The sequence below is a fragment of the Siphateles boraxobius genome, unplaced genomic scaffold (genome assembly GCF_051911475.1).
Source record: "Siphateles boraxobius isolate OS27281-9 unplaced genomic scaffold, OSU_SipBor_1 11, whole genome shotgun sequence".
Lineage (NCBI taxonomy): Eukaryota > Metazoa > Chordata > Actinopteri > Cypriniformes > Leuciscidae > Siphateles > Siphateles boraxobius.
The window spans coordinates 5,781,497-5,808,763 of NW_027508711.1; the positions used below are offsets into that span (position 1 = coordinate 5,781,497).

Here is a 27,267-nt window from a genome sequence, read left to right on the forward strand (position 1 = left end):
ACGGTTAAGATTAAAATTTGGACACATGCTGCTGTCCCGAGAATTTTAGGTTTTTGTGTTAGCACCCCCCCACCTATACAATGGTTTCATAGGTGCATTGGAACAATCATTCATATAAACGCATTAAACTTTAGTTTACAAAGACGTGTAAAGACTCAGGGGCGGATCTAATCCGTGGGGAATTTGCATATCATAATTAATAATTATTCATACATGTTTGGATTAGATCAGTCTTACATGTTAATAAAACTCCCGATAAGGGATGATATGTCATTTTACCTGCATGCATGTCTGTGTATCCTTGCACTTAACCACAAGTTGATTGCAATTAACTACACGGACCACGTCTTACAAAACAGGCTAAATTAATTAGCTCAATTGTCAGACTAATATTTGTGGGAATCCACAATATCATCTTACTTTATAGGATTTCAGGAAAAGCAATTCTGTGGCCACAAGAATTGGGTTTCCTGCCCTATAAACACATACTCTTTAAAGTATCTTTAATTTGTAAGCTTGTTGCTATAAGATCTTTTGACACTTAAGGGACTTGAAAATGAGCAAAAAGGCAGTACATCAATCAAATGAATATAATGAATTTGATAAGGCAGAACTACTTATGTATTTACTACGGTTACATGGGATATATGTATTTACAAACATAATAAACAACAAAACACGATAAGGCATCGATGAACGAGAAATGCATAGAGTGTGGACAATGGAAACACGTGTGAGAGAGAGAGAGGGGGAGAGGGAGAGAGAGAGAGAGAGCATTGGCAACATTCACCCTGACAGTCACCTGTCTGTAACAACACGAAAACATCATCTTAATGCCTCTTAGAAGCTCTATTAAGAGATATACTTAAGTTTCTGGGTCTCTCTGTGTCGCGGCATTCCTGCGCGTGTGTGAGCGGAGTCCTTTAGGAAGCGTCACTGGGTGCTGCTTGGCGCGCGTGTTGAACGGAGTTTCCAAGTCTTTGGGGTAACATTACCAAAGGAAAATAGTTCGGCTAAGTTCGTTTCACTTTGTGGAAGTGAACAGAGTCGACTACGGAAAACAAAACTTTGACTAACAAAGAAAAGAAATAAAGATCTCTACGGGGAAATCACGCAGAGTTAACGTCACATCTTTGCATGGCTGGTGAAGAAGCGTGTGTGCGTCTCTCGCCACGTGGTCACGTGCGCGTGTTTCTCCTTCAAAACGAGCGCGCGCTCGTTTAAAGGTCCCTTGTAGATGGATTTGCTGAAGAGATATGTCACGCGGTGTTCTTTTCACTCGTCGATTGGAATTAAACACGGAGACTTATCTAAGACTGAAAAACACAAACTAAACTAGAAACAAATAAAAGAAAGGCGAAGAGCTCGCCCGGAGGCGAGACGTTACATTATGACAACGAGGACAAGAAAAGAGAGGGATAAACTGGTATTCAGTCCTTTTGAAGACCTGACGTTTCCGCCCTCTTTTGGAAGAGGGTCCAATCAGGAGCTGTCCCTTTGGAGGGATATTTTATGACCCTTTGTGTCATTTAAATCTCTAGTTTCATTGGGTGTTTAAGAGAGGAACCTTCACAATTCTTATAATACTAATGTGTCACAAAGTTTAGCAAAATGTAATGTCAATTAACAAATGGGGAATGAAGATTGGAGTTTATCGAGACCAAACTTGCCACAAATGGATTTGGTTAAACATTATTTGGCAAAGTTTAAAACATTATCGCATTAGAGTTGTCGAGAAACATAGACCAAACCACAAAAAGGCAACTCATGAAATAGGGAACTTAGATACAATGTTCATACAATTCTCAAGTGGATATATAATAGCATATATATATATGGATACAGGATTCATTTCTCCTCCTTGGTTAGAATTCAGAGAGAGCCACAGTTCTGTGAACATTCCTTTGGGTCGTAAACGCTGTTCTCTAAGAACACCAGTGATGTTAGTTTTGGTCTCTTTTCACTCCAAAGATGGAAAACATAGTAAACTATATTTTACTGGATATTACTGTACGTATTCTGATTGATCACACCGAAAGCATTCTGGAGGTGTCCAGAACTATGTGTACAAGTTATGGGAATAGACAGTTATATTTAAAATGCATAATGAAGGTATTTATAATTCACCTTAAGCTACGATAAAATCATAGTCATTCCAATGTGACATGGGCAAATGGACACACATAAAAACACATTGAATATATCTGGTTAAATGTCTTTTAAAGAAAAGAAGTTCCTGTTCGCTTTGGAATCCACTTCCTTTGGGACATTCCGATCAGTCATAAAATGTCTTGTAATCGGACACCACGCTCTGTCCTGAGTGTGGTCTTCACTGGTGGGGGAATGTGTGTGTGTGTGTGTGTGTGTGGGGGGGGGTTAATTTACATTCAGAGATTTTTGGTCTTTAGCAGGATGTATTTAGTTATTCAGATTCACCCACTTAGCCCAGTCCTTACAGAAGTGAAACTCACCGAGTGGTCTGGGGTGTTCACTGATATGCTCACGCAAAAATCGCTGCAAAAGATGCTTTCCAGTTTAATGCGTTTATATGAATGATTGTTCCAATGCACCTATGAAACCATTGTAGGTGGGGGGGTGCTACCACAGAAACCTAAAAAATTCTCGGGACAGCAGCATTTGTCCAAATTTTAATCTTAACCGTTCGATTTCATCAGAAACGATCTTAAAACAGGGCTTTACTTGTAAAACGCCGTACTTACCCTTTAACTATTGTTATCAAATGAAACCTTATTGTAAAGTGTTACCTATTTGTTAAATGTAATTGTCTCTCTCTCTGCAGAATTGACTCTCTGGTCCAGTCTCAGGCCCGGGAGTTGTGTGAGCTGCGGGAACAGATCCGTGTGTCTCGTGGTTTGGGTGTGGAACAGCGTAAACAGCTGCTGGAGCTCAGAGGGGCTCTAGAGGAGTTACTCCAACCCAGTGAGATGCACTCTGATCAGGGTCTCCAGCTCAGAGAGCAGCTGGACCGCAGTCTGGGCCTGCTGGAGAAACTAGAGCAGAGTAAGTATACACAAACACACAGAGAAATTAGGGTTGGGGATCATTATGCACTTCATGATCCGATTCCAAATCTTGACTTTTAATATCAAGTACATTTAAAAAAAAAAAAATTAAATTACTTATAATTTTAAGTTATTTTTTAAAACAAATATGAATTAATAATAAAAACAATTGTATGTTATGAATTATTAACTGACTAAATAAAGCTTTGAAACATACAAGCAAATATAAAGTAATGGCAGCAAAAAGTACTTTCTGTATCTGAGAGTGTTTTAAATATATGCAAGTTTTCCAGACAGGTGTATTGTGGGATTATTTTAAATAAATAAATAAATAAAAATACAGTTTTGCTACTTGTAGTAACCTGAAAGAAAATATAAAAGAAAATTAAAATATAAAGCAGGATTTCTGATTTTCATTTAATTTAACTTTACTAAAATAACTAAAACTGAAAGACTTTTATATGCGTTTTCTGTTTTCCTTTAGTTTCTACAGGAGGTCCTGGTATGGATAATGAGGAGGGAGCGGAGTCAGAAATGAAGCTCAGGTGAGAACAACTTTCTGCTTTATATATGCTAAGAACGATGGCCTCTGTGATCTAACAAATACTAAAATCTCAAGGAAGAAGAAGAACAAGTGTGCGCAAACACACAAGGATTATGTAATAGATGATAAATGAAAACTGTATAAGTATGCATATGGTTACGCTGTAGTTTTCACTTGAGTCTGTAGCAACTATTACCCATTAATCCAGCTTGTGTTTGATGCTGTAGTCTTTGGCTTCCTCCTGACAGTGGTTGTGAGTGTGTGTGGGAGGAGCTGCAGTACCTGCGCTCTCAGCTAGAGGATGACAGAGAACAGCAGCAGCTTCAGATGGTTTATTTGTGCAGACAGAACCAGAATCTTGCCATTAGTACACAGCATTACATTGACCTGTGAGTGCTGCCTGCTGTGACCCGTGTGCAGTGCAGTGTGTGTGTGATCTTGGCAATGAAATCTTTCTTAGTCATTGAAGATTTTGTTCTGTATTTTCTCTTTGGGTGGTGAACTGCCAGATTTAGACTTCATTTCGATTCATATAATAGTCATACTGTGTTTGATTAATCTGTCCCAAATTACACTACCTTCCAAAAGAAACGAATGCTTTTACTCAGCATAGATGCATCCATTTGGCATAGATACGCGCATATATATATATATATATATATATATATATATATATATATATATATATATATATATATTTCACATAGAAAACAGTTACTTTAAACTAATAAAATGAAATGTTTATACACTAATAAAATGTTTTAAATGATTTTGGATCAAATAAATGCAACCTTGGTGAGCATGAGACTTATTTAAATCTTTCAAAAACATTAAAACCTAAACTTTTGAAGGGTAGTTAATTTTAAAAAAAAAAAAATTTAAATGATGTTATTTGGACTGGTAGCTACAACAGCACGTTTTAAATTAACCTGAAACTGAAGTGAATTTTGAGGTAATTTTTGCTTGTGTACCATATGCCACAAAGTTAATGCATATATAGTAAGTAAAAGTATTGGATTTGGGATTAAGCCTTACTCTTTTACAGCCTTATTTCCTTGTATTGTCTTGTGTGGTATTGTTGTGTTGATTTAGTGATTAGTTTTGCCGTGTCCCTCTGGGGTTTTTTTTAGACAGATTCGTTCTGTCTGTAATTATTTGTATGTCTGACAGGCTCTCTGCAAAGCTACAGGAGAAAGACCGGCTCATTCAAGGTCTGCAACACCAAATGCGACTGCAAGTTCAGAGTATGCACCAGTGCTCAGACTCCGAGATGAGTGACAGGCTGTCCAATGATGGCACCACATCCTTCCACAACAGCCCCCCTGCTCTGTGCAGGCAGACCCCCAACAGACTTCACACAGGTAACACTCACATGATCATTCCTGACTGACTGCGGGGCTGCAGGCTGTTTACAGTCACACATCAATGCCGTTTACGTTCGGGTCAAGTCGGGTTTGAAATTAAATGCTGTTGGGACGGGTTGGACTTGGGTCAAATTTTATCAGGTCTTTCTTGGGTCTGTTTTTTGTTTAAATGTTTTTTTATTTATGCACGTCGGGTTCTGGTTAGAAGCTATTCAGGTTGATTCAGGTCGGTTACAGATTTTAGGAGCCGAGAAGACTTCTACTGTGAAGTTTAGCAGAGACTTGTCCACTAAGGGTCGTCCACTTCTGACAGCAAAATGGAAATATTTGCAAGAATTTCTAACATTTACAGATGGAGAATATACCTGTGAAATGTAAAACGCATTAATCAGCACAAGTATCTGTCAGAGCATCTGACAGGGCAAGCGGCATTAAACTATGCACGTTAACTATATCTTACTTCAAAGGCCTTAATATAAAGCATGTTTCCTGTTCAAGACAAATTGGATTATGCACCTTCTGCACGGCAGCTCACTCTGTCTCATTCGCTATATCAAACTACTGTATATCGATATAAACGGTGTTGCCTCATCCTATATTGTTTATAAAATATAGATGAATATATCGTAGAAATTTGATATCCCATCCACCCCTAATCTGCGATCCTGTCAGTTTAAGGATTTCGAGTCATGAAGCTGAGGCTGGTGTCTCGTTACAGGCCCTTACAGATGCATTATTCAGTATGCACTGTTTTCTCCTCTGCCCTCCTGAGAGCTGTTAAGAGCCCTGAGCATGTGTGTTGAGTGTTTAGTATTATGCAAACCGATAGATTTTGCTCTTTAGTAAAGGCATCAGCACAAGATGATGGACTTAACTCTCATAGCATGACACTAGCAAACCGAAGGAGTTTGTTACCCCTGATCTCTCTTCAGAACAGCCTGGTTCAGGTTTCCCAGCAGCTGGGACACAATAGATTGAGAGATTGGAGATGTACTCTGTGAACGCGTGATGGACTATACCGTCTTTGCAGTTTGTTTAGTGCTAATGTACTTTGAGGCGAGTTGAGGGACGCTTACTTGTCATTCAGACCCGTATACATGTTCGTAAAAGCCTAATTTGTGGCAGTGCTGTGCTAAACTTTCTACTGGATTGCAACTACTGAGATCTGGTGTTATAGTGAGACCAGGTCTAGGTTAACAGTAGCTCAGTTTTGAACATGAGTGAACAAATTATGGCCCATAATGCCATCTCTCGTAGCAGATGGAGGAAGGTGCTAAAAGCCACTAAAGAGGAAGGTAAAAACCAAGTGTTACTCTCTTCTTGACTGTCCTGTTCTTCATTTAAGTGGTGCTGATGCCTTGTTGTCTTGAATTATGTGTTAGGGATAAGTAACAGAATTTTTTAGTATTATACTAATATACTAATATAAAATGTATTAATGTTTTCAGTTTACTTTTATTTTAAAAAAATGTGGTTTTAATTTTAATTATTTGTTGGTTTCACTTTTGTCATTATTGTATTCCTAAATATTTCTATTAAGATTTTATTTGTTTTTATTTTAACTTTAGTAATTTTAGTACTTCACCTTGTTTCAGTAAAAGATTGGGTACGTTTTTTTTTACAGAAATTAATACTTTTATTCAGCAATTAAATGTACAATAGTGACAGTAAAAACATTTTAACTTTTATAAAAAATGTATCACAGTTTCCACAAAAATATGAAGCATCCCAACTGTTTTCAACAACAATAATTAAAAGACAATAAACATTAATAATAATAAATGTTTCTTGAGCAAATCAGCATATTAGAATGATTTCTGAAGGATCATGTGACACTGAAGACTGGAGTAATGATGCTGAAAATTCAGCTTTGATCACAGGAATAAATTACAATTTTAAATAAATTAAATACATTTTTTGTATTAAAATTAATTTATGTATCTTGTTTGTTCTTGTGTGCATTTGTAAATTACTTTTTTGTTGTTGTCTCTTGCAGGCCTGAAGGCAACCAGTGGCGATGCTTTTACAGATATGGCGTCGGTACCAGGGGGCGTGGCTGATGAAGGGGGCGTGGCTGGTGATGGAGAGGGGAGTGTCCGAATGCTACAGTGGGAGAATGAGCGTCTGCAGGAGCAGCTGAGAGGCAGCGAGGAGCTGAATGCTACACTTCGTAGTGAACTAGACCTCACACGCTCCATCCTGGAGCACAACCCACAGAACCAGACCGAAGACAAACAGCCGGAGCAGCAGCAGCAGAACATGCCGGCGGGCAAGACTATCAACTCAGGTAGAGCTCACTCTGTGTTTGCTTCTGACCTTTGGTTGCTCACACTGAATAACTCTGCCCAGAATGAGATCTTATTGGTCCAAAATCCACATAACTGTATAACTAAACATTGTAAGTTAGTATAACTTAATTTATGTTTTACTGTATCGTATTTGATATACAAATTGCAAAAGTCCTCTAACATGATCAAAACAGCTGAAAAACCTTGTACACAATCTACTACATGCCTTCTGTCATCTGATTTATATTTCATACATTTTTAATATAAATTTTTAACATTCTTAATATAATATCCCATACATTTTCAGAGCTTGGTAGACAGGTAACTATTAGATTTGTAGACCTTATTAGACAGATTAATTAATAAATTATAATTTATATTAGTATAAATATTAATCATATGGATAATAAATGATGATCCTATCTGTCATACTTTATAGCATTTAAAAAAGTTTAAAAGTGCTAAATTATTTAAATAAAAATGGGACAAATAATTACATAATAATGTAAGGCAAGGCAAGTTTATTTATATAGCACATTTCATACACAATGGTAATTCAAAGTGCTTTACATAGAAGAAATTAAAATAATCAAAAGAAATCAGAATAATTAAAACAGTTTAGAATAAAAGATAAAATACAGAAATAACCAAAAGAAATCAGAATGATTAAAACATAAAATAAAATACAGTGCAAACAGTCGGACGAACAGTGGTACAGTGCTCATTCAGTAAATACACAACTAAACAGATGTGTTTTGAGTTTGGATTTGAATGTGACTACTGTAGGATCACATCTGATCTCTTCTGGAGTCATAATTTAATTATGTAGTCATTATGTGATTATGTAGTCAAATTATGTAGCCATAATTTAAAATGATCACGTCCCTGCAGAATGGTCATAAACATGATTACTGGTTCAGAATGACTGCTTAAGGCACGCCAACATATACTGAAGAGTTATGTAGAAATAAATAAAATAATCAAATGTAAAATAATAATATGTGTTCTGTTGCAAGTTCAAATACTTGACCGCTCAACAATAAACCATGAGAAAACATGAGATCAAGTTGTGATGTTGAAATAATCAGTTCCAAGACCTTTATTTTATTTGATATTTTATTTTATTATTATAAAAAAAAAATTCTATATATAGGATGTACTGAATATTCTTCAGTTTTATGCAAAACAGAAATACGACGAATAGAATATCAGATCTCTGTCGTATGGCCAAAAATAAATGCAAAAAAGAAGAAACTTTTTTGCATAGTTGTGTTTGACGCATAAAAGTGTTAGAAGTAGTAACCTTGCTCTCACTTGAAATGTGTCCCCACATTAAGTCCTCGAATTTGAGGGTATTGGACCTGGAAAGTCCTTGGATGGTCCTTGAATTTGAAGTTAACCAAGGTGTGGGAACCATTTATTGGTTCATCTCTCAATCATCATTGTAATACATTGCATTATATGTTTTGGCACCGACAATAAAAACTTCAGAGCTTTCATCATAAAACTCATAAAACAATTTATTGGGAGATTAAAAGTGATAACTGATATATACATGCATTTTATGCAAGTAGTTTATTATATTGTTCTAAAGATCTCATTGTTTTACATTATAAGTTATTAGAATTTCATCTTATTTTTTGGACATATAAATAACATCTGCACCAAATTTAATGTTTTTCCTCAGTTTGTGTCTCTGAATAAAATTGAGGTGTTTTTCCTCCTCGAGTATGAACTCAGCGTTCTCACTATATTAGACTATATGACCCATAAAAGCCTGATGTTTCAAATTTGATACAAATAAATAAGTTTGATTTTACTGACTATTATTTTATATTTCATATCTTGGTTAGGACAATGTTATTGAGTCCTTTCAATGTGCTTATGTTATGGCGAGTCAGAAATCTTTTAAATTATAATACATAGATGCAGAGTTGGCCTCTATTGCAGTGTTTTCTCTCTCTCTCTTGTAGATCTGTTAGCAGAACACCTGCAGGAGATCCGAGCTTTACGTCAGCGTCTTGAAGAGACCATCAGAACCAATGAAAGACTCCGAGAACAGTTAGAAAGAAAGTTACAGGAAGCTGAGAAAGACTCAGGTGAACACACACTAACTCATACAAATGAATTGCATGTTTAAAGATGCTCGCAACGCTCCTAATATCTTCAAATCACTTAATATGTAAATGTGTGATCAGCAGCCACTAACATCTTCATCGCTGGTTCTGAGGATCAGGGTCACATCAGCAGTGAACTTCACTTCCTCCTGACCCAAAACCACACACTCAAAGAGCAACTCAACCAGGGAGCACGAGGTAACAAACTCTGACAGGGTCCTTTAGGGTCCTGAAAAATCCTTATATTCAATTTCATCAAATTTAAGGCCATACAAGTCTTAAATATTGTGAAGGGTGTAACAAAATTAGCATGGTATAACTTGAAGTAGTTAAGTGTATACATTTCAAAATAAGAGTTGCACAAGAGTCCTGGTGTATTTTAGGCTTGTTTATAATTAAAAGTCCTTGCATTATGCATAAAATATTGTATTCAGTATTAACACAAACTATTTCTGTTGTTTAATTCAATGTAAACTAATGTGGTCTCTCTCTGGGTTGCCCCTTCATAGGAAGGAAAGACTAAGATAAGATAATAGTCTTTTTATTGCATTTCTTTAAAAGCATTAATATAGTTTCAGCAAAATTCTAAATCGATCGACCTCTAATTTAGATGTACTGATATATTAGCACATACTTAAACAGGCACAGATGTATTGGTTGAGTAAAAGAATCTGAGATGCGTGATTTACTTTGAGATTTTTGTTCCGTATGGACACACAGAAATTCTTTTATTTGTGCAGGTCTCATAAGTGTCTTAAATGAGATTTTTAAAACTCTGCAGATACCCAGATGTCTGATCTGTTAAAACTACTACTGGATGTATTATTTTAGCTGTCGTCACAGGTGTGTGTGTGTATTAAACAGATAAACAGAAGGAGAACGATCGCCTGAGGGAAACTTTGGCCCGACGAACTGCTAAACTGGAAATGAGCAGAAACGAGTGTGAAACACTAAAACAAGAGAGAACTCAACTACAGGACAACCTGTACAGGTAACACTCACACAGCCTCATACGGGACATCCATCTACAGGAAAATATGTATGTCTAGGTGTGTTTCCTATAAAAGAGATCAGCCGCAGAAAAGAGAGATCCAGTATCATGTAATGTGTTTGGTTTGTATCATGTGTCATTCTCAGAGGGCCTGTGTAATGAGTTGTTTTAATTATTGCAATTATTTGTAATCCAGGAGGTAAATGTGATTGGCTAATGAGAGTTTCATATTACACACACACACTCATTATGCCGTCCCTGAATTTTGTATTTGTTGCACATCAGTGTTTCCATTTACTTTACAAATGAGTATCTTTATCTACGAACAGCCAGTTAATATTTAAATGATTTTAAATCTTTAAAACCTTTTACAGCGTTTTTCAGCTGCTAAGTGAGGGATTCAGTTGTTAATAGGTATGGACAATATATTGGCCACCATAATGGTATTGGCCGATATATGTTCATTTTTAATGTTATCGTTATCGACCTGATAAGAAAATTAGGCCGATATATTAAAGCCGATGGATAATGTATTATTTCCTTTTTCAAAAACAAAAATCAGTGAGGAATTATACATGATAACTAGCCATTTTTTCTCATATTATTTTCTCATAAACAATATGATTTAATTGAAATGATTTCAATATTGTGTGTCCGTAGTATTCCATTTTGTTTATCTATTGCACATGCATTTTTATTTGTGTTGTCCATTGACTTGTTTGCATTTAGGCATTATTTTATTTCTTTGCAAGACGATAGTGTTTTTTTGTTTGTTTTTTTTGCCATCGAAGTGTAAAATTAATTTTAAAATGAAGGAATCTTACTCTGGTTCAGGATAGGCTACTGTACTGTATATGTTTGATTTATGTTGAAGTGTTTGGACATGGCTTTTAATGGTGAGACTTTTGCTTTTGTCATCAGGCTCTCAAAAAATCATATCAAAAGTTGGATTTAGATTTATCGGCCAATATATCGGCTTTCAAATATAAATAATTATCGGTATTGGCCAAAATGTTCATATTCAACATCCGTAGTTGTTAATGCAGGAAGCGTTCTGACCGATTCAGCTAGTGACTCAGTTATTTCAGTTATCAGTCTGATTGATTCAGTGAGTGAGTCAGTTGTTAATGCAGTTGTTGTTTTGGGCTGTGTTTCCCAAAAAGAATCGTAAGCCTACGTAGATTGTAGAAACAACTGGTGCCAATAGTTTCTTAGGCTTATGAGGCTAAATAGTGATTCAGTAGTTAATCTAATCAAATAAATAAATAATCATTCTGACTGATTCAGCTAGTGAATCAGTTGTTATTGTAGTAATAGTTCTGATTGATTCAGTGAGTAAATCAGTTGTCAATTCAGTAATTATTCTGACTGATTCAGTGAGTCAGTTGTTAATGCAACTTAATTGTTCTGATTTAATATTATAATGTTGTATAAGGACATCATATTTTTGTGCATGCATTGATGTGAGTGTGTGTGTGTGTGTTAAAGGCTGCAGTGTGAGAACAGTCATCAGAGGCAGCAACTGTGTGACACCCAGCAGCTCTTGCAGACTGTGCGTGTGGAGCTACAAGTCCATGAGCATATGAAGAACTCCACACAGACTCACAAAGGTACATTCACATGCACTGAACATGCTCACTAAGTGCGAGACAGCTCATAACTGTGTGTGTATGTGCAGGAGAGGGCCGTGGGTCTGATTATGAGGGCGGTTCAGCAGTGGATATGAGCGAGCTGCTGGGCGAGATCAGACAACTGCGTGTTCAGCTGGAGAGAAGCATCCAGACCAACACCACACTGAGACAGAGACTAGAACAACAGCTATTGACCCGCACAGACCACAAATCAACCATCAACATCAACTACCTGCTGCATAAAACAGGTACACACACCAACTCCATTACCAGACTCAATAGCACGTTTGTGTAAGCAATGTCTTTATGGGAAATGTGTTATTTATAAAGCAATAAAGCTGATGAGGTTTATAGTGGTTTTACCATGTGAAGGTTTGTTTAAACCACTGTAACACGTCAAAGTGGCAGTAGCAGTATAAGGAAGGGTTCAATAAATCGTTGTTACTGGTGGAGGCAAATTCATGAAAACAATTGTGAAAACCAATTTCTTTCTTTCAGATGAAGCTGGTAAATCAGATGTTCTTCACTTACAGACAGATGTGTCTAGTGCTGCACATGGTACATATCTTTGATCTTAAACATATGAATATGAGAAAAATGACAGTTCATCAACAGATTTAAATTGAAATGATGAATCTAAAGAGCATGTCCTAAAATCAAGTGAACAAAATAAGAAATTATGTTTTGCTTTAAGAAAATAAGGACTGTTTATTTTCATGGTAGTATTTGTTTTAGTGGAATTTTCCTGATTATGAATAAAATAATGCAGTGTATATGTATATATATATATATATATATATATAGAGAGAGAGAGGGGGGGGGGGGTTATTTTAATTAAACTAATTGTAATAATTTAATTCTAACTTTAAATATTTATTACAGTAAAGAGAATCTAATTAAATCATCTTAACATTCAGAATGCTTCAATGTTATAAAAATAATGCAATAAAATGCAAAAAAATCTTTATGGTCTTAAAAAATTCCAAATGAACAAGAAAATAAAGTTTATTTCTATGTGACCACAGGATATTTTTTTTGTGAAATTCACTCATAAAATGTTTATTTTCACATGTTGGTCATAAAGTTGTCTTTGTGTTTAGACAGCGGTAGTTCAGCGGACTCTGGTTCCCATGCTCCGTCCCGGCTGGTACCGGGACACCGGCTGTGGGCGGACAAGCGAGGCCGTCACGTTCTGGGTCTGATAGAGGACTATAACGCCCTGCGCAAACAGATCAGTGAAGCCAAGAGACTCACTTCAGATCTGGACACGCAGATACATGACTGCGGCAGGGTGAGAACACACACACACACACACAGACACACACAGACACACACACACACACACGTTTCAGCACTGAATGTGTTTTCTGCTGTGTGTGTCAGGCTGTGGATCAGCTGAAGAGCTTCTCTGGCGGTGTCAACACCATGCAGCAGGTTCTGGAGGAGGCGGCCCGGCTTCTCAAACTGCTCTGGAGAGTCTCATTGCCTTCAGGAGACGGCACACACACTCAACAGGTAACACACACACACACACAGTCGTCTAAGTGATGTCTGTTTTTGTCATATGAAGCTTAAATATAATGACTACAGTGTAATGAAGGAAGATAACTGACAGAATTAAATATATCATGAAATCCAATCATTAAATAAATCATCAAATAAAAAATATAAAATGAATTAACATTTATTTATTTAATTATGTATGTAATAAAATGCGATTCTCTTGAAGTTAATAAGTGACTTGACTTAAATTATTTGAAATAAAAAATCAACCTGGCCACCAAATATTGGGGAAAGCAAGTCACAAAACCATGTTAGCTTTGAATATAAAAGTTATATATAAAACTTTATATATATTAAATTAATGAAATACATTGTGAAGTGTATTCAGTATTCATTAGAAAAAAAAACTATAAAATGTGACCCATAAACAAGGTGTGAAATTAAATATAATTCAAATTACTATTTATTTATTTATTCATTCATTCATTCATTCATATTTTTATTTGAAATACAATACAGCTTGTAATAAAATATAATAGACATGTTTAAATATATTAAAAAATAATATATTATTGAAATAATCAAATTCATTGGGGAGTGTATTCATTATTATTTATTAAAAAATGTATGCTTTTTTTAAATAATTCACTGTGTGTATATCCGTTCTTCTTTTTTCATAACATACATTTTAATTCAATTTTCTTTTACTAATAGACTGTATTTATGAATATGTATCTATTTATTTGAAATAAAATACGCCTTGTGATACAAAAAGCAGATAAAATTCATTATTTCATCACTGATTTAATTATTTCAAATACATTTTAAATAAAGGTTCAATGAAATGAAGCTAAGAAATCAGGCCTGACAGCAATTTATAATCCAGTGATTATCTGAAGTTTAAAAACTATCAAACATTTGAAGTGTGTGTGTGTGTGTGTGTGTGTGTCCATCAGGACAATCTGTTGAAGAGTGAGATCAGTCGTCTGAAGAGTCGCCTGTCCCAGCAGGAGCGGATGCTGACCGGAGCGGTGAGACGCCTGAGATCCACCAACCAGCTCAAAGAGGGCATGGAGCGGATCGTCATCGACCAGCGTAAGACACGCACACACACAACACTCGCTCATCTAGAGGAATAATGTGCTGATGTTTGTGTCCTGTGTTTCCTGCAGTGTCTCTGACTCACGGCGTGCTGAAGAGAGCCAGAGGAAACCTGGAGGTGTGTTTGTGTTTCCAAGACCCAATAAACCAAACCAAACTTTCTATTCATCAAAGAATCCTGAAAAAATATTAATCAGGGTTTTATACAAAAATTAAGCAGCACAATTGTTTTCATCATTGATAATAAGAAATGTTTCTTGAGCAGCAAATCATCATATTAGAATGATTTCTGAAGGATCATGTGACACTGAGGACTGGAGTAATGATGCTGAAAAATCATCTTTGCTTTTACAGGAATAAAATACATTCTAAAATATATTCACATATTATTTTAATCAAATAAATGCATCCTTGGTGAGCATAAGAGACTTCTTTCAAAAACGTATAAAAATCGTACTGACCCAACACCAAATGTGCATAATGCATCAGCACATATATGTGCGAGAGCGACATTAAAGAATACAATTATTGCAAACACATTTTTGGACAAACACATTGCAGTATGATTTTGTTGATTTCGTTTTTGAATGCCAGAATTAATTTATTGGCATATACAGTTAACGATTGAAAAACTAGCCTCCAAAAAACTTGTATTTTCCAAAAAAAATTGGACTTCGTATGACATTTAAAAAATTAGCAATTTGCTGCGCTTTTTTTTTTCTTTTCCATTTTTACATTCCCATAAAAACGTAAAAAGAACCACTAAAATTAAATTGAGCAAATGTTTCTGTTGCTATAAATGTCTCTTTGTAAAGAACCTGGATAAAAGCCTGGATTTATATATATTTATTTTAAGGTTTTTATTTTCTCTTCCCTCTCCTTCTTCCTGATATTAATGCTCTGTCTGCTGTGCTTTATTTCACCTGTATTTCAGTCCAACTATCTGAATGTTTTTGGGCTGAAGGGTCTGCAGGTGGAAGGTCAGTTTAATGAAGGGTTGTGTGTTTGTGAAGGCCATTTGTTTCTTTGCATGATGATCACTGCATGCTCATTGCTCTTTCTGAATCCTTTTCCGTTTTTGTGGCAGCTTGCAGTTGTTTAAAATCCCAAAAGCCCATATGAAATAATTTTTATGCCATGTTTTGCTGTTCTGACCTTCATATGCTGCTGGGGAATTTTATTTATTTATTTCAGGCATGTGATGCTCTGCATGGACTTAAGAGACCTATTAAGATACCAAACAATCATTTGAGTCTTTTTTTACCTTTGTGTTTCTTCTGCAGGACGTCCCACTGAATGGCCAGTGACCAATCTGCAATCAAGGGGTGTGGCCAGTCCACCCAAGCGTTCAGGCAGAGGCTCGGCATGCAGTGAAAACTCCTCCCACTGCAGCTGTTAGCCACACCCACAACTGATGTCATAATAGTGATGTCCTTGCCCTCTTTATTTGCCTTTTTAATTTATTTTTCTCTGAGGTACGCTGATGAAGCTTGGGCAAGTATTTGCACATATACAGTAAACATTCAACTCATGTAAAGGGAATTTTTTTTTTAATATTGGAAAAGATTTTCTCCTGTAAATATTTTGAACTTTAGTTTTATACTCTTTCCCTTGAATGGTTTTAAGCAGTCTCATGTTCACTGCCTCTATCCTGTGATGCTGCATCATCCTGCTTCACTCGTGAAAATCTAATCTTGTGATGTAAATGAGTGGTACATGTACATTGATGTAGCAGACTGATACAAGTAAATGTATAAAACCCTCAGAAGACTCTGTGATTTTATGGGAAACTGGTTTAATTTTAATGGGAGAATTTGCTTTTAATCTAGTCTTCTCATATTGTAACAGTTTTCATTCAAATACAAAACTGTAACAAGACTTTGTTAGATTTCATTTTACATTTACTACATATTCACACTGGCAAGTATATTTTTATAACATTTTCCTAATTCAAAAAATCTTATGTATACATTGACACAAAAGTGTGAAGTTATAACCTATAATATACCCATGCACTTTTTAATGCATAAAACTTTACTACATATTACTTACTGTATGTACTATATACTTGTATTCCTTTATTTTCCAGCACGAGAGTTTAGTGTCCATGCAAAAAGTCAGACCATATTCATCTTTAATCTATTACAGTTTATTATGGTTATAAGACAAATATGGCAACTGGGAAATAAAAAGGTTTAATACAAACGGCTATGACAAAATTATATACTGTACATGTAACTACAAAAAACATTTAAATGTATCTTGACAGTTTTCAAAGCTGCCGTCAGGCCCATTTTTATGTATTTTCATGAGGAAAGAAACGGAAACAGTTTTAAATAGAAAAGGCCCTGTGTGCAGTCCAGGTCTCGCAATGAACTTTGGCACCAAAAGGACGATGAAGCCAGAATCACTGAAACTGATTCATTGTTGTCAAGTTTCCCTTACACTGTTATTCAGATCTCTGAATCAGCTTTTTCAAGTACTGCGCTCTCATCAGAGCAGAAGGTTTGCGGCACCAAGCGCATCAGCGCTGGACGTGCCGGACGAAGGCTTGGACCAGCTGGATGAAGGGCTCCTGGCCCTCCGGCGTGCCCTTGGATCCTGGTGGGGGGGGTTTGGTTTGTGGTGAGGGAAGCATCCCACTCGCTGGGGAGGAAGGGGAACCTCGTCGGAAAAACCGGAATAATGTGGACAATAGTGTACTCTGAAAGAAAACAAAAGACCAGATGGAACGGACTGGAAATTATCTTAAGCAAATAGGTCAAAAACACTGTAGAAATGCATTGTTCACATCCAGCCAGGATTCATTTATTCTAAGAACTGTCCAAGAAAAAAATCATTTTAATAGGCTACTAAATATGACTGGCTTTGAGTGTGTGTATGTATATATAAAAAACAATGTATATATTTTTGGAAAATACGGTTCATTTAAGATTCTTTTTCACAGCAAATTAATAGGTATTGTAATTTTTTTTTTTTTTTTTAAATCAGTAACTATTGAAATTGTTTTGGTCTTTAATGCAGATCATAACTTGAAAGAAAATAAGGGAGAGGGGGGGATGATTCATTGAAAATGTCAACAAAAAAATTGTCAGAAAATTTGATTTTGATGTCAAACTAATTTTACTTTTATTTAAATAATAAATAAGCATAACAAATAAATAAAAGGGTGTTTGTAGGGAAAAAGAAAATTAATTGAAAATCTCACAAAACAAATTTTAAAAAAAAATTTATGAAGTCATCTATTTTCTTTCCATTTGAATGAAGTGTAACTCACCAGCTCTGAGCTGAGCTCCTGTTTGAGTCTCTGTTTGTCTCTGGGCAAAACTGAAGGATCCTTCAGACAACGAACAGCCTGAGAGATCAACACGTAGAAGCAGTTCTCCATGGAGAACATCAGCAAAGACCTGGAACCAGAGACCGAGAGATGATAAGATACAGTCCAACTGAAGAATCAACAGCAGACAGACTATCACAGGTGTTTCCTGCTCACTTTAGTGCTTGTGTGTCCTCAGAGGAGACAACCGGCTCTTTCTTCTTCTCAATCTGAACAGAAAGCAATCAAAATCACCACATTAAATAACATGACGATCTACAAGAGAAGAAAAGGGGAAAAGTGCAGCACTACCTCTCCCAGCATGCTCAGTGCCACATTAATAGTGGCCATCAGAGTGCCAAACGACGGAGCCACATCAGAGTCGAACGCAGGAGTGGTGAAACTCAACACAAACAGAGTCCTGTACTCCGCAAGGTCCATAGACTAAAACACACACACAATATATGCATGAATGTGAATGAAGATTTCTGCATGATTATGAATGAGTGATGCGTATGTGTGCGTGTGTGTGCGTGTGTGTGTGTACCTGGTCCAGTAATATCTGACAGCAGTCGGGTGTGAAGTGCTGTAACGTGGCCAGTGTTTTACTGAGGATCTTTAACAGGCTGCACTGAACCGCCTGCAGTGCTTTAGACTCCGCCTCTTCTCTCTCGCCCTCCACCTGCTCTTTAGAGGCGGGCTGAGTGGCACGCTGGGGGTGTGGCCCCTGAGGAAGCCCCTCCCCATTCTTAACCTGGGCAAACAGACACACATATAAAAGCAATCGCATTCAGCAAACGCATCTTTTTCTCTCTGTTTTGGCTTTCCGTCCACACTGAGACAGATAAGCTTTTGGAAAACGCTCTCCAAAGTGGATACATATGAAACCGCTGTTTTTACATTGTTTTCAAGTACTTTTGGTTTCACAGTCCAAACTACAATGACGCATGTTTCACACCTGCAAACTTGTACCTTTTCGGCGACAATCGCCGTTTTCTTGGCCAATTGGGTCATTTACGTGAATCGCGTAGAACCGGCATTTTTCCTGCCGACCAAAATTTCGTTATTTCAAATGTAGGCGCATTCCGCGTGGTAAGCGTGCTCATAATCCGCCTGAGCCACCACAACATTGCCCAACACAAAATGACAAACGTAATGCAAGCGGAACGAAACTGCTCGTTATTGTGTGGTTGACTGACCGTTTATCAGTTTGGACCAAAGCAGCGCGGGCCGATCTTGATCAAGCGACATAAGAGATCAAGTAAAGGAAGAATTTGAATTTGCCACAGAAGTAATAACATCGCTGCGAGATTTAGTGAGAAACATTCGCATTTCTCCGTTATTAACGGATCAAACAGCACTGACATGGAAACCAGAAAGAAACTTTGTGCCATGAATGAACTATCCAGGGTCCACAGATCAGCAACATTCACCATGGATTTACTGTAGTAACACTAACTGCAACCATGGAAGTTTGGCAGGAATAGTAGGCTATAATGCCTTCAAGTAACATTACGTCGGTTTTATTTTGACATTATGAATACAATTGCTGCCCTCAAACTAATCTGAACTAAAATATGTTTGTCTATAACTACTACAATATTACATTTAATTTTTTCCAAGGAGCTGTTTTGTTTTATATGCTCCTAAGAAGAGTCAATTATAGCTCCAGAATTGCTCAAAGTAAAACAAATATCATACTTTATGATGTTAGTTTTTATTTAAAAAAAGAATAAAAAAAATTAAATCAAGGAAATTACCTAAAACCTGGTAAACAGTAAATTCTAACAACATAGGGCTATTTAGATAAACAATCTGGCGAGCATGTTGTTTTAGGTTAATACACCAAAAGCAAATTTCTGTTTAATAAAGCGCTCAGAAATGTGTGAGGCCAATTGAGATATTTTTCTAAATATTTGCCAGAAGAATTGCGTGATAACTTGATTATGCCTTGTTCCGTATCATATCAGTGAGCTTTTATGAGGGTTTACGCATGCGCAATGAGGTGAATTTAGCGTTTCTGACGTTTCAGTGTGGATGAGGAACTTTTGGAAAACTGTAATGTAGAAGGATAGTGTTTTGAAACGAAAACTCCATTTTCAAATCTATCTGGATTATTAATGTAGATGTGATGTAGATGACACAGCGCTTACTGTTGCTTTACTTTTGTAACTATTTTCGTCTGTGAAATAGAACAAAACCAGTCAATATTGCGTCTAAAATACAAGTTACTACATATAAACTAGGTTATTTGTTTATTAAACTATAAATTCAATGTAACATTTGCAATCGTGATATTATAGAACAGCCCTTAGTCATGTTATGTTACTTAACTAAATCATATATTATAAATAAAAAAAACTCAACATTTCTACCTCAGTATGTTTCTTCTGTGAGTTTTAGTGTGAGCTGTTAGGTTCGCTTGTTTTGATTTCTCCACTAATTTCTCTCTCACAAATAGACAGGCAGCGCAGCTTCCAGAAACTATCCATTACCGATCTCTGTTTACACTGACTGTATAAGATCAAAACCATCTCGCGTTTCGATCGGTCGGGCAAGTAAAACTCTTTCACTTGTAACTTAAAAATCCCCTTTTCACGGACAAGCAGACAAGTGTTAATGTCGCTCCCTGTGTTCATTCTCGATTTGTTTCGTGCTGTAAAGCGGAACAGATGATCAGGTCATGATCAGGTCAGCTCGCGCTGCCGTTCGCCTGAACTGAGGCGCTACAGTGATCGAGCAGAAAGAGGTCGCGACAGCTCGAGAGACGTCTATGGTCTCACTCCAGTCTATATTAAATTAGCCAGTTGTTATTGTGAAGTTTATTGTGCTTGCAATTTATGACTGTATAGGCTGATTGAGTTTATGGCTTCGGGAGGGGCGGATGTGCGCGAGTCATTCAGAACACAAGACAAAATAAGAGTGTTCTTGCAAAACAGAACATGGCAAAATTGTTTTTACTCGATTGTACTATTTCGGAGATTGTTGGGAGCCAAAATCTAAATTGAAATCTAAATTCAATTAATTGCACAGCCCTACTACTTCCTGTCTCATACCTGCAGGTAATGGTGCAGCATTTTCTTGCTGTGAAGGAGGTACGTACACGTCTGACACAGATAGCACAGATTCACCTGAAACACACAAACACAAATCATTACTGTCATGTAGAATGCTTAACTACCCCCTAAAATTTTAAGTTAATATTTCAATAATTTAATCTCATAATTGCATGTTCACAAATCTCTGATGTCTAATGTTCACAAATAAACTGATAAAATATCTTATTTTTGTGAGTGTTTCATTGTAGGGATGCTCCGATCGATCAGCCAGAGATTGGTATCGGCCGATAATCACATTTTATAACTCGATCGGTACTCACTAAACTTGGCCGATCTCAGAAACCGATCACAATTTGATGACGTCAAAACGTGAGAAGGTACATGATGCGTGGGACTTAAATGATTTGGCAGTCATGTCATCACTGGTGTGGAATTGTGTAGATGTGTCGAGAAACAATGAAAAAAAAAAATTAGCTATTTGCCGTGTGTTTCAAAGAAATCTCACGTGGAGGAGAATTGTCCTCCAGAGAGATCGCCTTTCTGAAGAGTTGCTTCGCTCGCTCAGTCCACACAGCGCCGCTCGCTCAGAACGCCCGCAGTGACATGCTGGTAAGGAAATAGGCTATGTGAAATAAGTAGGGCTGCCCGTGCATTTATGTTAATTATAATTACTTAAATATAAATGGAGAAAATACTAAAACATAATGAGTGCAATCGTAATATTGCCTATATTCCGCATATCAAGCGCATGCATAAAGCTTGCCACAAAGAACAGGCAAAAGTAATGTTTATGCAGCATGATGCATTTTAATTGTTTATTAATAAACTAGTGTTTTCTGTCTGCAAAGATACAGTTGGCGATGTTGACGCCATCTTCGAATGTAGTGGACACGCCTACAGAAATGCAAACTTCATATGGAATAGCTTACATAAGCAGAGTAGCCCATTTCTTATTGATTTCATTTTTTTTTTTAAAGTAGACATTTCAAGCTTTCTATACGTTCTCAGGTCTGTGAGGCAAAGTATTTTATACGCTGAGTTTCGGTTCATTTATGAGACGTGCTCCAGTTCACGCGCCGGCGCCTCCGTGTCCTATTATATTGTCTGCTATATTTCGCATCTTATTTATTAAATCCAGCCATTTTGTTGATGAAACATTGATTGAAATTATGATACAATTTTTACAAAACAAAATTCACTTTAAAGAATGGCTTTCTACAAAACTTAAGTGGTCAAAATCATATCTGACCCACTCCAAATGTGTCCAGATATATTGGGGATCTTATTATCCTGTCTTACCCATCTCATGCGGTGTCTTTTTCATATAATCAACATAGATGAAATTAAAAAGGAACAATATATTATATAAAACAAATATGAAATGTATATTTACGTTTTTAAGTTATATTTAAATGTCAGACCACTCCGCTTATCTCGTGTGTGGTGTATACATGCATGTGTGCGTGAATATAGGGGAGGTTTGCGTTTTTCGAATAATTATCGAATAATACCCAGCGATCTTGAAATATTATTTTTGCTTTTCAATGTCCATGCGTTCTAATAAGTTGCATCAAACTACTCCAATTTGTTCTTTTAGGAGTTTATTTATTTATTTAATTTTGTCCTGCTCAGACTTGTATTGAACAAGGTTTAAAGGGATAGTTCACCCAAAATTGAAATTCTGTCAGTATTCATGTTGTTCCTACCTCGTAAGACCCCGTTCATCTTCGGAACACGAATTAAGATATTTTTGATGAAATCTGAGAGTCGGATCACTCCTCCATAGGCTTCTTAAAGGATTTAAACTGGCCAGCCCCGAAAAGTTATTAAAGACATCGTTAAAATAGTCCAAGTGACTACAGTGGCTCAATCTTAAGTTTATCAAACAACGAGAATACTTTTTGTGCGCAAAAAAACCCTAAAATAACGACTTTATTTCAACTATTAATTTCCTTTTCTGTGGGCCTCGATTCAGTTCACTAGTTTAACAGCGTGAGCTTCTGTTGTTGTACGTCACACGCATCACCCACATAACCAGCGTCGGCCAATAGTGAGCCTACGTGTGACATAGCTCTACGCTATTACACTAAGTTAGCTGACTAGAGGCCCATAGAGAAGGAAATGAATAGTTGAAATAAAGTCGTTATTTTTGTTTGTTTTTGCGCACAAAAAGTATTCTCGTCATTTGATAAACTTAAGATTGAGCCACTGTAGTCACTTGGACTATTCTAACGATGTCTTTAATAACTTTTTCGAGGCCGGCAAGTTCAATCCCTGAAGAAGCCTATGTAGGAGTGATCCAGCTCTCAGATTTCATCAAAAATATTTATTTTTGTGTGAACTATCCCTTTAAGTTACATCAGACTTCTCTCTTTTAGGTGATTAAATGTTTATGTTGTCCTCCAAAGTTTACTATTAGACAATGTTTAATTTAACCTTTTAGGCTGCATCAGACTGCTCCATTTTGTTTGAATTTATCTTTGTCTTATATTAAGCATCGGTATCGGGATTGATATCGGGCCGATCAACATGACAAGAAATTGGCTATCGGTATCGGCTGCAAAAATCCTGATCGGAGCATCCCTATTTCATTGTTGTTGTTTTTTTCAATTATATATACAGAATATACAGCATGGGCTGGCCAAAAAATATAGTGTGATTTTTTTCATATATTTCATGTCATTTTAAAAACTCTCATATTTCTACTACAATACTAAGAAAAAAGACTACACTGCCACTGGAAATAGTTACTTTTTAGGGTGTTCACACTTTCACTCTTTACAGAAACCAAATAATACGACAAATTACAATTCATATAATTAATAATTCATTCACTTTCAAACGTTCAAATTCTTGAGCTTTTGACATGAAGTCTTTGAATTTTTATTTTGGCAGAATATCAGTAAAATGCTGTAAACTTTTTGTCCACAAAAGTGTTAGAAATTATGTTAATGTGAATGTAAATAAAATTAACTTAGTGTTTAACATGCATTTAGGAATGCAATGTGTGCTATTTCACGTTGAAAGCATGTAAATGAACACAGTGTCACTCTGACACACGAAGAGCAACAGACTCTATACTTAAATGAAATTGCAGCCTTTGATTTGATAATTGTGATTTGATAACATCTCTATTTCAGTTTTATTTTGATTGTGTAACACCATGTTTAATTTAATGTTACACTGTATTGAATAAATTAATATCTTTTCATGGACTCAGCTGTAGTGAAAAAGCAGTGATGGACTGTGTACCTGTACGTCTCTCAGCAGCTGCGGCAGGTGGAACTGCCACTCCTTGCAGAAGTTAGAGAGCTGGAGCAAGAAGCCCACCGTGTGATCGGCCTCATCCAGACACGCCAGAGACTGAACCGTCCTCACCGCATTCAGACACTACAAAAACATGAGAACAACTGAAATCACATCATTCTTATTAAATCAACACTTTCAATAAGCAGTTGTGTTGTCACACCAGAATAGGACAGAAAAAAAACGAATAATGTCAAATGCTCATTTTTAAAATGTCACAATTTAAAAAAACAATTATTTAAATTGTACAATATTTACACATCATGGTAGCATTTGTTGTATTGCTATATCATAATTGGTAAGAAATAAAAGGGGGAAATCTAGACAGGATAACTACTGTCTTACAAATATGAGAATTAGTATTGAGGATGAGAAATAAAATAATAATAAAAACATAACCTTACATGTATAGATAGAGTGATAGAACAATAGATAGAAACTTCAGAACAACTGATATAACAATAGATGGATTAAAAAAACGATAAGATGAATAGAAAGAATGACCTATAGAACAATAGATAGAATGATAGATAAAACGAGAGATTTATAGAAAGATATATATATAGATCAATAGAAAGATACAGAGCAATAGATATAGAATAGATAGAAAGAGATATTAAGAAGCATAGACAGAACGGGAGCTAGAACAAGTTATATATAGAACAATAGATATATAGAATGAGAGATAGAAAGAATGATAGAACAATAGATAGAGCAATAGATGAAACGATAGATAGATAGATAGATAGATAGATAGATAGATAGATAGATAGATAGATAGATAGATAGATAGATAGATAGATAGATGTCACACACCTGCAGGATGCGCTCCTGGTGCACGCCCACAAAGTCAAGCGCCTCATTAATGAAGTTGTAACGGAGAGTTTTCAGCAGACTTTCCATCAGAGACAAACTCAATCTGTACACACCTGGCCAGCTGGGGGCGTCCTGAGACTTACGCACAAACGCCTGAGAGAGGGAGAGGGAAAGGGAGAGAGCAGGGCTTTTACACAACCTCTAACCCTCTTTAGCGCAATTAGGTTGAAGTCTTAGTTTAAGTCAGTACCTGAGTGGCTCCATTAGCAGGACCCTCATACACACTGAGGAGAGGAAGACAGATGCTCTGGATCACTCCGGCACCTGCCACTGCTGCCGCCCCCTACAGATCAGAAGGAACAACATCACAAACACTTCATGCCCAAGAGCACTGAGAAGTCAGAATCATTTTAGAAAATCAGGTTCACAGAGGTTCTATAGCAGGGCTATTCAATTAGCTTCATTCGAGGGCCGGATTATTAAATCGAAAAGTTGAGGTGGGCCGACATAACAGTATCAATAAGTAAGCTTAGGTATACATAAAAGTATTGTATTTACTTGGAAATGTGGAACACAACAGTATGCAGATTTATCAGACCATAATACATAACTTATTTACACCCATGTACAAATATATGAATTATACAAGATCATAGCTATTGGTAAGAATTATTTTATTAATAATTATTATAGGCTTAAATTAAAATATTCTGACACTGAGATCATAGGTAAAACCATGCATGGCTACTCACTCACACTGTATAATAAATGCCTAAACAGGTAAAAACTATACACACAATTAATTATATATTTCTCTAGCCCCCTAATAAATCTAATGCAATATAAATGACTATAACATAGTATTCAATATAAATATTCCACATTTCTACCCAAACCATGGTAAATTACTACAGTACATTCATGGTAAATGTTTGTAAGGGTGGTGATTAGGGATTTAGTCTTCTAACTTCGTTCATGGCACAATGTTTCTGCTATTTACCTCATCAGTCGTGTCGGGAATGTTGAGGCTGTTTCATCCGATTTAAAACTAGTTAAAATCATTGAGTGATTTGTGGTTTGTAACAGAGAGATGTGTCAGACTGAAACGCTTCTCACTGGATGTCGCAACGCTGTTTAATAATAGTGTCCGGGACTGGGAGTAAACGCAACTCCTTTGAGCTTGTGTTCCGTTATCCACTGGGCCGCGCTGCGTAGTTCAAAGTAAACAAGTGAAACAACGGAAAACAGCAATATTTGTTCTCTATTTGTTGTTACTGACCGAGAAACCGCTTCAGATGATTCAGTGACAGAACGGTCCGAACGAATCCGAATCGTTTCAGACCGTTATGCAAGCGCGGCCAATTCATGGAAAGGAAATTATCGAACAAAAGAATGATTAATTCAGGAATGATTGATATCGCTGGTTCAGTCGACAGAAATACGGGACACACACATAATAACTGCTGAAATATTTGGACTGAAAACGTTTCTCAGGTCAGTCGGAGTGCTCGCATATTTAACCAAATTTAGCCACACTGCCAGGAAAAGAAGAGGAGGGAGGTTGGGCTGCCCTCGGGCCGAATGGAGATGATTGGCGGGCCGGACCTGGCCCGCAGGCCGCCAATTGAATAGCCCGGTCCTATAGTGTCATTTTACAATACATTTTTGGAGTGAAATACGCATTTAATCTGTTTATGATCTCAAGTTGATGTCACCCATCTCACAGTTACATCCTACCAAAGTTTCATGTAATAAAATGTAAAACTAAATCAAATATTTCTTATTTTAATTCATTTTAATGCTTATTTTGAACTATCTTGAAAGTTTTGCTGAGCCTCCTGGTTGAGAACCATTGATTCAAAAGCAAGCTTCCTCAGTGAGTCAGACATCACTCATTAGTGAAGGGGAAAAGCATCAATCTGTGGTTTGTAAAGCTGCTGAACTGTCTGATTTGTACCTGCGGTGTTCTCGCGAGTGTGAGCAGCAGATGAAGCGCTGCCTCGGTGAAGTAAAGGTTCTGTTTGGAACGCAGACTGAGTTCTAGAGCGCTCAGAACCGACGGCAGAACTGGCAGCTTCCGGACCACCTGCAGCCACTGCTCACCATCCTCATCAGCACGACACAACTCTTTAGAGAGATGAAGAGCTAACACACACACCTGAGACAGAGGGAGATAGCGGTTATGCTCCGAATAGAATACCTGCATAC

The 27,267-nt window shown here is 36.6% G+C and overlaps 2 protein-coding genes across 3 annotated transcripts in view; one reads left to right on the plus strand and one right to left on the minus strand.

Moving 5' to 3' along the window:
• The window catches only part of cdk5rap2 (CDK5 regulatory subunit associated protein 2), a 49,053-nt gene extending 32,726 nt beyond the window's left edge, over positions 1-16,327 (plus strand). The window contains exons 35-50 of the mRNA XM_077194376.1: positions 2,801-3,021; positions 3,508-3,568; positions 4,738-4,928; positions 6,928-7,218; positions 9,193-9,318; positions 9,418-9,534; positions 10,201-10,327; positions 11,816-11,937; positions 12,006-12,206; positions 12,457-12,516; positions 13,059-13,249; positions 13,342-13,473; positions 14,418-14,556; positions 14,634-14,680; positions 15,497-15,542; positions 15,846-16,327. Of these exons, the coding sequence (XP_077050491.1) occupies positions 2,801-3,021; positions 3,508-3,568; positions 4,738-4,928; positions 6,928-7,218; positions 9,193-9,318; positions 9,418-9,534; positions 10,201-10,327; positions 11,816-11,937; positions 12,006-12,206; positions 12,457-12,516; positions 13,059-13,249; positions 13,342-13,473; positions 14,418-14,556; positions 14,634-14,680; positions 15,497-15,542; positions 15,846-15,961 (2,188 nt within the window). The 3' untranslated portion in view covers positions 15,962-16,327. The remainder of the gene's footprint in view (positions 1-2,800; positions 3,022-3,507; positions 3,569-4,737; positions 4,929-6,927; positions 7,219-9,192; positions 9,319-9,417; positions 9,535-10,200; positions 10,328-11,815; positions 11,938-12,005; positions 12,207-12,456; positions 12,517-13,058; positions 13,250-13,341; positions 13,474-14,417; positions 14,557-14,633; positions 14,681-15,496; positions 15,543-15,845) is intronic.
• A 368-nt stretch (positions 16,328-16,695) lies between these two features.
• Positions 16,696-27,267, minus strand: part of nup188 (nucleoporin 188) — a 28,393-nt gene continuing 17,821 nt past the window's right edge. For both annotated transcript variants that reach the window (XM_077194378.1, XM_077194377.1), the window contains exons 35-44: positions 27,017-27,217; positions 25,310-25,402; positions 25,060-25,212; positions 24,190-24,327; positions 20,935-21,009; positions 18,426-18,632; positions 18,191-18,322; positions 18,056-18,108; positions 17,840-17,969; positions 16,696-17,266 (exon numbers count right to left, since the gene is read on the minus strand). In XM_077194378.1, coding sequence (XP_077050493.1) covers positions 17,087-17,266; positions 17,840-17,969; positions 18,056-18,108; positions 18,191-18,322; positions 18,426-18,632; positions 20,935-21,009; positions 24,190-24,327; positions 25,060-25,212; positions 25,310-25,402; positions 27,017-27,217 — 1,362 coding nt within the window. In that variant the 3' untranslated portion in view covers positions 16,696-17,086. The remainder of the gene's footprint in view (positions 17,267-17,839; positions 17,970-18,055; positions 18,109-18,190; positions 18,323-18,425; positions 18,633-20,934; positions 21,010-24,189; positions 24,328-25,059; positions 25,213-25,309; positions 25,403-27,016; positions 27,218-27,267) is intronic.